The sequence below is a fragment of the Parus major genome, chromosome 3, assembly GCF_001522545.3.
Source record: "Parus major isolate Abel chromosome 3, Parus_major1.1, whole genome shotgun sequence".
In the NCBI taxonomy this organism is placed as follows: Eukaryota; Metazoa; Chordata; class Aves; order Passeriformes; family Paridae; genus Parus; species Parus major.
Window position 1 is genome coordinate 58720369 of NC_031770.1, and position 12038 is coordinate 58732406.

General features: G+C 36.1%; 1 protein-coding gene across 2 annotated transcripts in view; it reads right to left on the bottom strand.

Annotated features, from left to right (window-relative positions):
• ENPP3 (ectonucleotide pyrophosphatase/phosphodiesterase 3) overlaps nucleotides 1–12038 on the bottom strand; it is a 35183-nt gene that overhangs the window by 6046 nt on the left and 17099 nt on the right. For both annotated transcript variants that reach the window (XR_004496412.1, XM_015621495.3), the window contains exons 12-20: nucleotides 11910–12018; nucleotides 11632–11760; nucleotides 10237–10268; nucleotides 7354–7481; nucleotides 6380–6446; nucleotides 4931–5018; nucleotides 4195–4367; nucleotides 4027–4081; nucleotides 3144–3298 (exon numbers count right to left, since the gene is read on the bottom strand). Coding sequence is in view for 1 of the 2 variants with exons in the window: in XM_015621495.3 (XP_015476981.1) it covers nucleotides 3144–3298; nucleotides 4027–4081; nucleotides 4195–4367; nucleotides 4931–5018; nucleotides 6380–6446; nucleotides 7354–7481; nucleotides 10237–10268; nucleotides 11632–11760; nucleotides 11910–12018 (936 nt within the window). In the remaining variant the exon portion in view is untranslated. The remainder of the gene's footprint in view (nucleotides 1–3143; nucleotides 3299–4026; nucleotides 4082–4194; nucleotides 4368–4930; nucleotides 5019–6379; nucleotides 6447–7353; nucleotides 7482–10236; nucleotides 10269–11631; nucleotides 11761–11909; nucleotides 12019–12038) is intronic.

Below are 12038 nucleotides of genomic sequence, written 5' to 3' on the forward strand. Positions count from 1 at the left end.
GTCACTTTTACATATTTCTGGAAACAAACTCAATGTCACATCCTCCTGGAAAGCAGCTAGTATATAAAAATGACACCATCACCTCATCTTGACATCTGAGAATGCAGTCTCCATAAGAATCTGTGCTGCTGAAGAGCAAGAAATCCTCAGCAAATTTAATACATTTTACTGCCTTTACTAACTTCACCAAAACATGTTAACATGCTAAGATCTGGCTAAAAGTGATTCTGATGACTATAATTCTTTCTATAACCTTCACTCTTTTTTTTTCTTTTTTTTCTGTAACCTTTTCTACAAATTTTTTCATATTTTTACAATAACATGTGTTTTTTGTGTTTAACTTTTTTGCGTTAAACTTTTTTGTGTTTAACTTTTGTTTTCATGCTCAATTACATGTAACTTATTTTCATTTTGGTAAGACTGGAATGTATTTTGCATTATACCTTTGTAAACAGAAGTTAAACATCTAATTTGATTTTCAGTACATTGCCTATTTTGATCAATTAAAACTAAGCAAAAATAAAGAACTGGAATATTCTTCTTATGCCTCTTTGTACTCCTTGATTTAATTTCTTTAGTTACTTTTATCAGAATTCAAGTAGATGTCATATTATGGTCAGGTTGTATATTAATGGAAAACATATATACCACACTGAATGAAATATAAAAACCAAAAGTCTTTCTTTGACTCCTGAGCAGATCAAAAAAAAAAAAATTCATCACCAATTTGGATCTTCCTATTGCAGGTCAAAGTATCATAATATCTCCTGAAGGAAGCACTTAAAACTAAAATTTGGCTGTGCCTATCACATCATGGATTGTCCTTATTGATGCAGGCTATTATTTTTTGATGAGCCAGTAATTAATGTCAGGAAGAATGAGTTATTTGCATTACATAACAGAATTTAAGCATCTGCTGTGATCTCTTATGTCAAGTTCAGCCTCCTTCAGAAGTGCTTGTCTTTTTGCAAGAAAATGTGCCCTCCTCCCTGGCAGGTGAGTATAAAACCTCAGGAAAACATATGTCCTTCAACCTTAAATTTTCCTTATTCCTGAGAATACTAAGTAGCCAAAATGCTGAATCTTTTATTTATGATCTGCAAGTGTATGATATTCATCCAGTTTCAAAACTTCCAAAACACACAAAACCAGCAAAAGCCCAGCCTGCATTGCCTAGTTTAATATTTAAGCCCTTCTTTATAGCTATGTAATGATGAGTTATACCCCATCTTACAATTTGTGTAAAGCCCTGCACAGGCTGCATTCAAACATAATTAACCCAGGGCGCAATAAAAATTCTGTAAAAAGTGCAGCTTTCTGTCATTCCCAAGTATTGCAGCCAAATCTTACAATCAAAGGTGTTAGCTCTCTCCTTCTGTCCTTCCACAGGTGTTATAATTTACAAAGCCTATTTCTCTATATTAGCACATGTAATTAAAAATCATAATGTCAGCTCACTGTGCAAGGCAAGTCAGTGTGTGAGCTCTTAGAGTCTTTCACTGTTGTGTCTCTGACACGACTACAGATGGAATTTACTATTTCCTACTCTTTCTACAGAAAACATACATCATTGTATTAGAGTCTGCTGTCACCTATATCCTCCAATACTTCAGTCTCAGTCATTCACTGCTTCCCACAACGTCACATAAACTGCTAAAAGAAACTCCTGCAAAATATGCATTTCTCTTAATTTAGACGATAAGCTGAGCAAGAACTTCCTTTATACACTGCCAGTGTCTGAAGGGGACCTACAGGAAAGCCAGAGAGGGACTCTTTGTCAAGAACTGTTGTGATAAGACAAGGAATAATGGGTACAAATTGAAAGAGGGGAAATTTAGGTTAGATATTAGGAAGGAATTTTTTCATGTGAGGGTTGTGAGACACTGGAAGAGGTTGCCCATGGACATTGTGGATGCCCCATCCCTGGCAGTGTTCAAAGCTAGGTTGGTTAAGGCCTTGAGCAACTGGTCTAGTGGGAGGTATCTCTGCCCATGGCAGGGCTGGGTTGAGATTAAATTATTTTTAAAGTCGATTCCAACCCCTTAACCTTCTATGATTCTATGATTCTTTGCTAACTGAGGATTTGTTTTTCAACAAAGGAAAATGTCTGAAAAGTCATTTGGGTTTTTGAGCTTTTTTCAAGTTCAATATTAAGAAGATTGCATCTCTGGTGGGACTTCTTTATATTTTTAAAGCAAAAGAAGACAAAAATATGCCCACAATTAACTAGTTTTCATTTGGGTAATGCACTTTGATAGCAAGGTTTAAGGGCAGATCTTCAAATATGAAATGTAAACAGTCCTTGTTGAAATGGACATTTGTTTAAATGACTTCTAGCCTTCTTGGGATTGGATTCATGATCCTTCAACCAAGATAGTGAAGAATCAGTATGGAGTGAAATTTTATGAAATACTATCATTTTAGCAGCATACATTTGATTAAAATAATTTCCTCATACCTGTACTGATGAAATAAGAAATCACATAGACATCAATAACAGTCCTCTTCAGACAGAAGAGTCAACATAGAAAGTATTTCCCCAAGACAACTTAGAAAAAGGGTCAAATTATAAGGGAAAGTAAGCCCATGAATGTCCATTAGTTTACTGACCCTGAAAACTCAAACAATTTATTCTGGGTCCACATACTCTTGAATGCCCAGAGGTTCATTCAACTATAATTACATTTTTCAGAAATTGTATCATGCAACAGAGAACAAATATGCATTAGTGCAAACTGTCTTGTAGAACTGCACAAAGGCTATTTAATAGGAAAAAAAATCATGTTACTCATAGGAAATCTTAAAACTTCTTACTTGGGAAATCACAGCCTGCTTTTCCACAGGAACTGGCAGGCAAGATGGAGAATTGTCCTGACAGCATATCCCTTTTACAGAACAGCCTTAATAGAACCAGCTCTACTCTCCTATACCTTTTGTGTCCCTAACAAATGGTCATTCCCACTTTTCAAAACTTAAGATAGTTGAAATTTGAATTATATCAAAGACACTTTTTCTTTTTCAGATACAAGAGCCTTAGTCACATGGCATCCACCAGCCATTAAACAAGGTTCCTGATGAATGGAACACATTTTTAATCCATTAGATCCTGTATTTAAGAGTAGTACAGATATTTGATAACCTACAGGCTTTTTCACAGTGTATGCAGTCCACAGTGGCATCCAGATACCATAGCTGTATCCACTCACATACTGATGATGGAAAAGGAGGCAGTAGACATTTTTCTCCTGAAGAACTCTGGGTCTCCCATATGGCAAATGAGATAAGTTTGCGTTCTTTACTACAATTTAAATAATAATTATTGATTTAGTCTTCTGTAACATTTTGGATGGCACAAGGGGTTAAGAGAGCAGACAAAAATTATTAATTAAAACTTTAGCAAATACAAATAGATCCAACAGTAAACCTAGTTATGTGGTCCTTTAGGCTTATAAGTAGAATAAAAAAATGTAGAAAATAGTTTTCATATTATGTGTATTGTACAGAAGTCAATATAATATATCAGATTTGAAAATTCTTGTTTCTTTGAAATTTCATACCAATGCAAATATTTTGAATTTATCTTGCTAATGTAGTGAAATTTACATTTTATTTGACTAGGAGGCACTACAATGTTTCCCAGAATTTCCAGAAACCCCAGAAAAAAAAGCAGGAAGAAATATCTATGGGAATTTTTGATCAGAGAAAGGTAAAGTTATGGATAAAGTGTCACATAGTCTGACAGTGCTCAGATTTTCTTCAAAACCACTGAAATCTGTACATTTTTTTCCCAAATTTTAAGGAGTTCAGATCCTATTCCTATAAATACATGTTGCTATAACAGAGTCTCTTACCATTTTTAAAGAAATGCAAAGGAAAAAAAAACAAATAGGCTTCTGCTCTGATTTTCCTCCTTCACTTTCAGTTATAATTAACATTGCAAAAATTCCCACTGCAGCCAGTGACATAAAATATAAACCAGGTGTAGATTTAAAAACACTGTTGTCCTTTTCATTTTTTGCTACTTACTTTCTTCTGTGGTGAGATTTAACCTCTTGTTTAGTAGTGCTTCTTGTTCTGACATCTGTAAAAAATAAGAGAATCATTCAAAATTAGTCCATTGTTCTGAAAAAAAAACAAAGAAAGCAGAACACACTTGACAAAAATTATTAAAAGATGACAGAAACCCCCATTTACATTTTTCATGCAATTGCATCCCAGGTCACCTGCAGGAGTCAGACTGGAAACTGGACATAAAGAGGGAGATGAGACTTCCTTTGGATGTGAAGGATTGTAGAAAGGTTTCTTTAAGAGGTGATTCAAGCTGCCATGTGTTCCATTGTTTTCTGCTGGTACTATATGCAGCAAATCTGTTGAAATGTTTGAAATTTGTAAACATATATTAAACAGTATTTTAATTTAAGTTTTATACATTGTCATAATATTCACAGGATTAGATGGTTTATTGCAAAGTACAAACATTATTGCAAGTGCATCACATTGTGAAACCTAGTAGCCTATAGCATTTTTGTGTGATGTTGTAGTTCATATTTTCTGAAGCACATGCTCCCTAATTGCACACTGCTAGGACTGTAATGGCACATCCTAAGTTATGAGCAAAAGCAGTTACTCTCTAAAAGATTCTTATCCACAATTCCACAGGCATCAGTTTGACAGCAAACCCACGTGGCAGGTGTTGTTTCCTCTGATTCTTTCGTGGAAATTCTTCTGAACTCAGGAAAAAAATCTTCAAAGCAGAACAACTTCAGGAAGTCAATTTCTTAGCAGTGTAAAGAAGGACTAAGAGTATGGCTTCAGTGTTTTGGTTTTGAATTAATTCAATTTTTAGCTATACTCCTTTTAGCTCTTACAACACTGGTATTTGAAAATACTAAAACTTTGTCACCTAAAGTACTGGATTGTTTCTACTCACCACACATAAGGTTGTAAACCTCAATGTTTTCAAAAGCATCCACTTCTGTTTTCTCTTTAAAGCTTGGTCCATGTGCTAAGAATATAGCCTGAATTGTAAAGGAATCCAAAGTCAAAACCAATTCAGTTGCACTTTTTGAAAACTGGGACAATGGAACAAAATATAGTATTTTCACAGTCACAGAAGTTAAAAATACAGGATTATTCTGCACATAATTTGAAGAAAAATGCAAAGCAAAAATTCATTTACCAGGATATTTTAAACTAGATTTGAATCTTATTTGGTTTTGGGGTGTTTTTTAAATATCTGTTGCACTCTGAAGCCTTTGGGGCACTTAAGAGTCTATGGCCATGGTTAAAACAAGGAGCAGGAAACTGCAGAGGCCCATTCCAAACTCAGCAGAGACCTGCATCTGTACCACCAATGGCACAAAGTAGTGCTGGGCAGCCCTTCTGGAGTCTGCAAGCCTTGTGGCAGAGCACTGGTACTACCTACAGTCTCACAGGAGTTTCTACTGCTTTATGCCAGGAGATACAGCAAACATGACTAACAGGACAATGATCTGTTCTAAAATAATATTATGTGTCCATAACAGAAAAAGAATTTTCAATTTATTATAGAAAGATGACACTTTTCTCCTTTCTTAAAAAAAAAACAACAAAAAGCATCAGTTGTGGCACCTGTGTGAGGTTATTTCTTATTAAGGTTTCCATGGTAACCAGAATTTACCTTTTTTTCCATACAAGCATTCAGCATAATTCTGATCACTGACATTTGGTTTTAACATAGTGGTAAAGATCTGGAATGATACAATTCTCAGGCTGAGAATATGTGACTTAGAGTGGCATGCTTGACCTTAGTTAAAGGTTCACATCACAGAAAGTACATGAAAAACTAAAAGCTCAAGACCTCAAAATATTTTCACTATAACCAGAAGTGAAAATGAGATGAAACTGCAACCCAGGCTATAATAGCATATAATATAGCTAATTACTTTTTTTGTTCTGGTGCTATGATTAACTCTTGTAAGATAAGCAGAGACAATGAGATTGAGTTTATTTGAGCATTCAGATGCTCAGATGAACTCCTAGAGCCTATGGAGATTTTTCAGTCATTGTCTACATGGAAGAATGAAAGAACAAAAGAATTCAGTATCCTGTAGCTAAACATGATGTGCCTGGTTTACTGTAGTCTACCAGTCTCCAAGCAGATAAGTCCAGACTGTTTTTACTACAGGACCCCAAAGAAACAGGCCTTGCACACATCCATGAAAGGCAATACAAATATTTGGACCTAGTATTGTATTAACAGTTTATATGTCTTGTGGCCAGAAAAGAAAATACGCACTGTAAAAATTATCATTATTCTGTATTCCGGTGATTTACCTGACACATCATAATTTTGTATATAAGAAAGTGCAAGAATAGAATAAAATAGAAATCATCTTACCTCCATACTTTTAAATTCATTGTTATAGCCATGGTCACCTCCACCACAAGAACTGAAACTTTTAGACCTAAAGAGAAACCATCATAGAGTGTAAGTAAAAATGACACATAAAGAAGCACTTCGTCATTGTGGCTCACAGTCTCCATCAATCCTTGAGAACTGACTCTGCCATCATATTGCAGTATTTATTGTTCATCATAGTGTTCATTCTTTCAAAGACCTCTTTCTCCCTTAACAGAAATTGCTATGGACAGTACTAAATTATCCTAGCTGTCTATGAATGTACAGTGAAACAATATTTACAAATCAAATGGAAAAAATGGCTATTTTTGAGCTGAGGGCTCTACCTGGCTACAGGCTGCAGAGCAAGTGTAATCCGTTTTGGAAGAATTCTGAGTTATGTTCTTTGGCATTTTAACAGAAAGCTTACAATGGTAGAACTCTGGTGTTAGCCTCCATGGAATAATAGAAATAAGACTGCAAGGGATTTTGCCTTACAAGACAGTGCATTTTCATCATGGATTCTGAAGGGTGAAGAGACGTGGATAATGTGGGGATAAGTTATAGAATTCAACAGAATATTCTGACATAGAGACTAACACTTATTTCTATCTACCCATTGCTACAACACATGGAAAAACAAAGAGATAGTCACCCCAGACCAATTCAATCCACAGTTGTCAAGTGTAGGTATCCTGTTTTCAGAGGCCCAAGAATATTTGAACACAGTTTAAATAGGGTGATTTTAAGATTTTTTTTTCAGTGCACATTTCTTTTTGTATGTCCTGGACAATTATTTGGTTACACCAAAAAAAAACACATTTCCTTTTTACACATAGAATGATTTCAACTGTAACAAACATGGAAATGTAACAAGTCTAAAGCAAAACAGGAAATGAAGCATCTGTGAAGGAAATTAAAGGAACAAGAGTTAGATGAAAAAAACAGCATAACAATCATGCAAATTATGTTACCTTGCTACCAGCCACTGTCGATCCACCAAAAGATGAACTTTGTCAATACGAATGTTGTTAGCGTAATGGAATCGTTTGGGCAAGTCAGGGGTCAGGTAGGGCTTGAAGTGCTGAGGGGATTTTCTGCACTGTACAAGAGGAAAGAGTCCAGTCACGAATTTCACTCAGTTTCAAAAAACTGGCCATCATTCAAAATTATCACAAATATCTTAGTGATAGGAATGCAAGCACAAAGCCCATTATTCCCAGATAGCTTCTTGGATGACCTGCAGATATCATTTTTGGCCCCAAAAGCAATGCAAGGAAAAGTGACACTTTTTTGGAGCTCTTTGAAAACAGACTGCATACAATTTGTATATTGTATAATATACATATAATATTATATGTACATATAATACTGTGGTAAAAGTATATCTAAGACTTAAAGACACTCAGCAGAATTGTTAGTCTATATTTCTATATTAATGTCATTTACATCTAGTTGGTAAGATTACACTCACAAGAGAAAGTTCCCTGGCAGTTTATTTCTGCCACCTTCTGTCACTTTACCATTCAATAAATAACAAAGCAAGCCAAATATACACACTATAGCACAGTCTAGGGTTTTAGCTGCAAGCCTGAACATGTGAATGCCCATTGCTCAGCTGTTAGCTAAAAATCTTAGCTTTTACACCCACATTTAGTGTGTTCATATAACTGCTGCATTAGCAGGCATGCCATGGAAGAGCTTGGAATTGTGAGCCTAATGATAACCACGTAACATACTGCAAAGACTTAACTATATATGGCCATTAGGAGCCATTCCAGCTGGCTGCAATCATCATGGCAAAGTTTCAGAAGTGTTGTTCCTGATCAGGAATCCAGCACTGGGATAACCCAGAATATCTAAAATGCAACGGGAAGAGCTGCTAGGAAGCTGGGTAGGCCACAGAAGTGTTTTACTGTTTACTGTTTTACCACACAGTCTGTGCAAACTATACCATGCTTGGATTCTGGTCTGACATCTTCACTTCTAATTACTAGAGTTGTATCCTCTTCAGAGGATACAGATTAAACATGTGACATGACAGAGACAGTGCCTCAGTAGTCATCAAAGAAGAACAGAGGAACATGAAAAATAAGGATTCAATGTGTTTGCCAGTCTGGAAAAAGAGGTCTAATTAAAAGGAAAAATAAAGGAAAGCAGCATATGACTTATGTCTATTCATTAGAAATTAATAGATAACACACAACTCCCTTCTCTGCAAAAACCCCTCATTCTAATAACCTGATAGGGAGAAATACATCAACCAATTATGAAGAGAAAAGGAAAGAGGACATATCCTGATACCAGGCTGATACCTTAAGGCACAGGATCCCACATGTCTGTGACTATTAGCAGTAGGAGTTTCAGCTGAGGTTGAGAACTTCATGCAAATGGTAATATTCCCCTCATACGAATGATTTTAATGTGACAGACTCCACATCATACAGTGAGGTAGGGGTAGTACTGAGAAAGCTCTTTCAGCTATTTGAAGCCATTGATCCTACTCCTGCAAGTCCAGCAGACTACAGGGAGGCCTCTAGTGGTGATTTATCAGAAACCTATCCATTTGGGAGCCCAGGAGTTTTTACAAACTGAGATAATTTTTATTAAATGTACCACAACACTTGTCCACTGCTTAGCCCAGGACAAGCCACAGAACAGAAAACAAGCTGGCAAAGAAGAAAATAATAGGAAGTGCTGACAGCACACTGAGAGCAAGCAGTTTAAATGTTTCAAACACTGAAAATTTTAAAAGGAAAGAAACACAAAAAGACAACCGCCCTACAAGTTTTTTAGTTTGTCCAGCACATTGATCCCACATGCATTAATGTGTATCTTGAACACTACCAAAAAAAAAAAAAAAAAAAAAAGAAAAAAACAGTGAAATACCTGTCTAATGAAGTATAAGGAAAGAACCATACACTGTCACATCACCTTTCAGTAAAAGAAATAAATTTGTTCTTCCTTTGGTTTGCACTCTGTTCTGCAGTTCTTTGTATCCTTCAGGACTCAGGGGTCAAAGCATACCCCACATGGGAGACACAGGCAAACTTGGACCTGCCCTCAAGTGCTACATCCATTCAGCAAGGCTCAATTCCAAGCTGAATCACCAGTACAGGGCCCTGTCGTGGTGCAGCATACATAAAAGCACTGCAACTATTTCAGTGATATGTCAAAAGACCCTAAGATAGTGCCCATCTTGCCTAACAGTCTGTTTCAAATCAGATCTCTAAAATTTCCAGAATCAGACACTTAGAGAAAGTGTGTAAGAACAAGCCAGGTATTGAATGAAGTTTCTTTCTAATACCTGCTTAGTTTCTTCTGGGCTTCAGAGGCTTTTTAAGTCAGATGTTCCTTGTGGATCAGGTCTAAAAGCCCTTACAGGCCTGTCCTGCATTAATGTGTCTAAAATCCTACCCTCCTACTTATATTTCCAGCCTCTACAACACTTCATGGCAATGTGCTCTAAAATGTCATTATCTGTTGTGTGGAAGAGTTACTTTAGCCTAGCCTGAGTGCACCACTTCTGTTCCAGTGCTAGCAGATGCCTATTGTCCAAAGCATCTCTCTGCTGTATTCTCTTCTCTTATGAAGATATACCCTAATTTCTGCCCCTGAAGTCAGCCACTTCGCTTTCAAAATGAAGTACAGAAAAATTTTCTCTGAACAGAGATCCCCTATGGCAAACCTTTGTGCATCATCTTTGGACAACTTCCAGAACTGCCCCCCATGGTACATTGGAGTCAACACACTATTTAAACTGTCACCATAGTCTAATTTTTTTACAAACTTTGGTTTTTTCTTCCGATTCCTATCAGGAGTAGCTATGAGTAAAAGTTATGAGAATATTTACTCACTGTGAGGTTTTTAACGATTCCTTCTGAGTCAACTGTTAAAAAGAAAAGATGAATTAATGTGCATTAGAATGGCTAAAGGACAAAGCCTCATGAGGAAAACTCAAACATGCTTTTTGTCTATAAAGTTGATTTTCTTTATTAGCTTGTGAAGACTGTGGCAATAATAGCCTTCCATGGGTAGGAATGTTATGTTTCCAATGGTCAGTGTCTGTGACTGTGCCTATGGAAGTAACTAGAACACTACAACTTTGGATAGATCAGGACAGGCCATAGAAAACTGCCATGGTGATGACTGCCTACACCTACAGCTCAGATCATCAGACCTGAGGTTTTTTCTCTTATCTACCTCCTGTTTGAAGTATAACCTTTTTTTACATTGAACAGGACCTGGAGCTGTTGTTTTGTATTTTGCTTCCAGCAACAGTCACAATGGAAATTTCAGTCTATATTGGTATTTTCACCTTGCATATCCTGAAAGAGTGATTTAACCATTTGACATTAACTCTCTAGAAAGCAAATCTAAGCACTTCATGGAAGAAAAATTCCTACCGAAAATCTAAGACTATTAGAGGAAATGAGTCAACAATTTCATTGAGACACAGAAAAACCATGAGTATTCTTTCCTCAGCTCATTACTCTGCTTTTGTCTGACTTAAATCAATGAAAGTCTGCTTTATGTCATATAAATGTTGTTCCTTCAAGTATAAGTACAATTATAAAATATGAATAAAAAGTTCAATGGGATCCCAGCTCTTATTTGTGACCTGCAATACCTATGCCTTTTACAATACTTTAAAAATTCTTTGAAGTGAATACATAGAGCATTTCCTTGATTTTTATCTCGATTCTTTTTCCTGATGCAGAAGGTTCTGAGATTATTTTTTTCCAGTCTGGTAGCATAGTATCTACTTTAAGTCAGAGTTAGCTCACATGCTTTGAATTTTCTGTTCTTTTGAGATACTAGCTAAAGGGCTTAACCGAGGCTTAGATTCCACTGTGCTAAGGTTCAGATTCTGTAACTTTGTACACATTGCTTCAAAAAGACTGACTCTGCCAGTGTTGCACAAGAAATCTGTGAAGTGCAATGCATTTATGAAAGACCTGAATTCCAGTTAAAAAAAAAAAAAATGCTACCTTTACTTCATCTTTCCAAAAAAATACAAACTAGGGCCTGCAACATTTTTTTGAACTTTCAGTTTCATCTGAAGTGGTCATTCTTGAAAAAAAATACCCCAAACAACATCCATGGATATTGAAGCCAAGTTAAGGGAAGCGGAAAGCTGCTCGTACTGCTGATTACTACTGATTATCCATTTCCTTTTCTTAAATTTTATTTGTTTGTTTATTTATTTATTGCTATGTTATTGCTTAATCCCAGGGTTGGTCCACACTTACAGGTAAAATAGTCCTTTGGAACATTCTGTGCTCGAATGCGAGCTGCAGGCCCAGCATATAAGTAGAAATCCACCTTTTTGAAGTAATTAGTCATGTATTCAAACTGTTCGCAGTAGGTCTTCTCCATCCCTGAAGGGCAACATAGAAACAGTTCTTTTTCATATGGCAAGATAAAGTGATTTATAAAATGGATTAACACTACTAAACCCACATACTTGACAGAGGAACAAAACAGTGACTTGGCAAAATTAAATTGAAAAAAGAAGTATATACATTACCATGATCAGCTAAAACAATGAGGTTTACACACTTGTCCAGGTTTCTTTGCTTAAGTCCATCCATGAGCATGCCCAGTGCTTGATCTGCTGCTTGTAAGGCTTTGATTACCTGTAAGACAAACCAGTTAA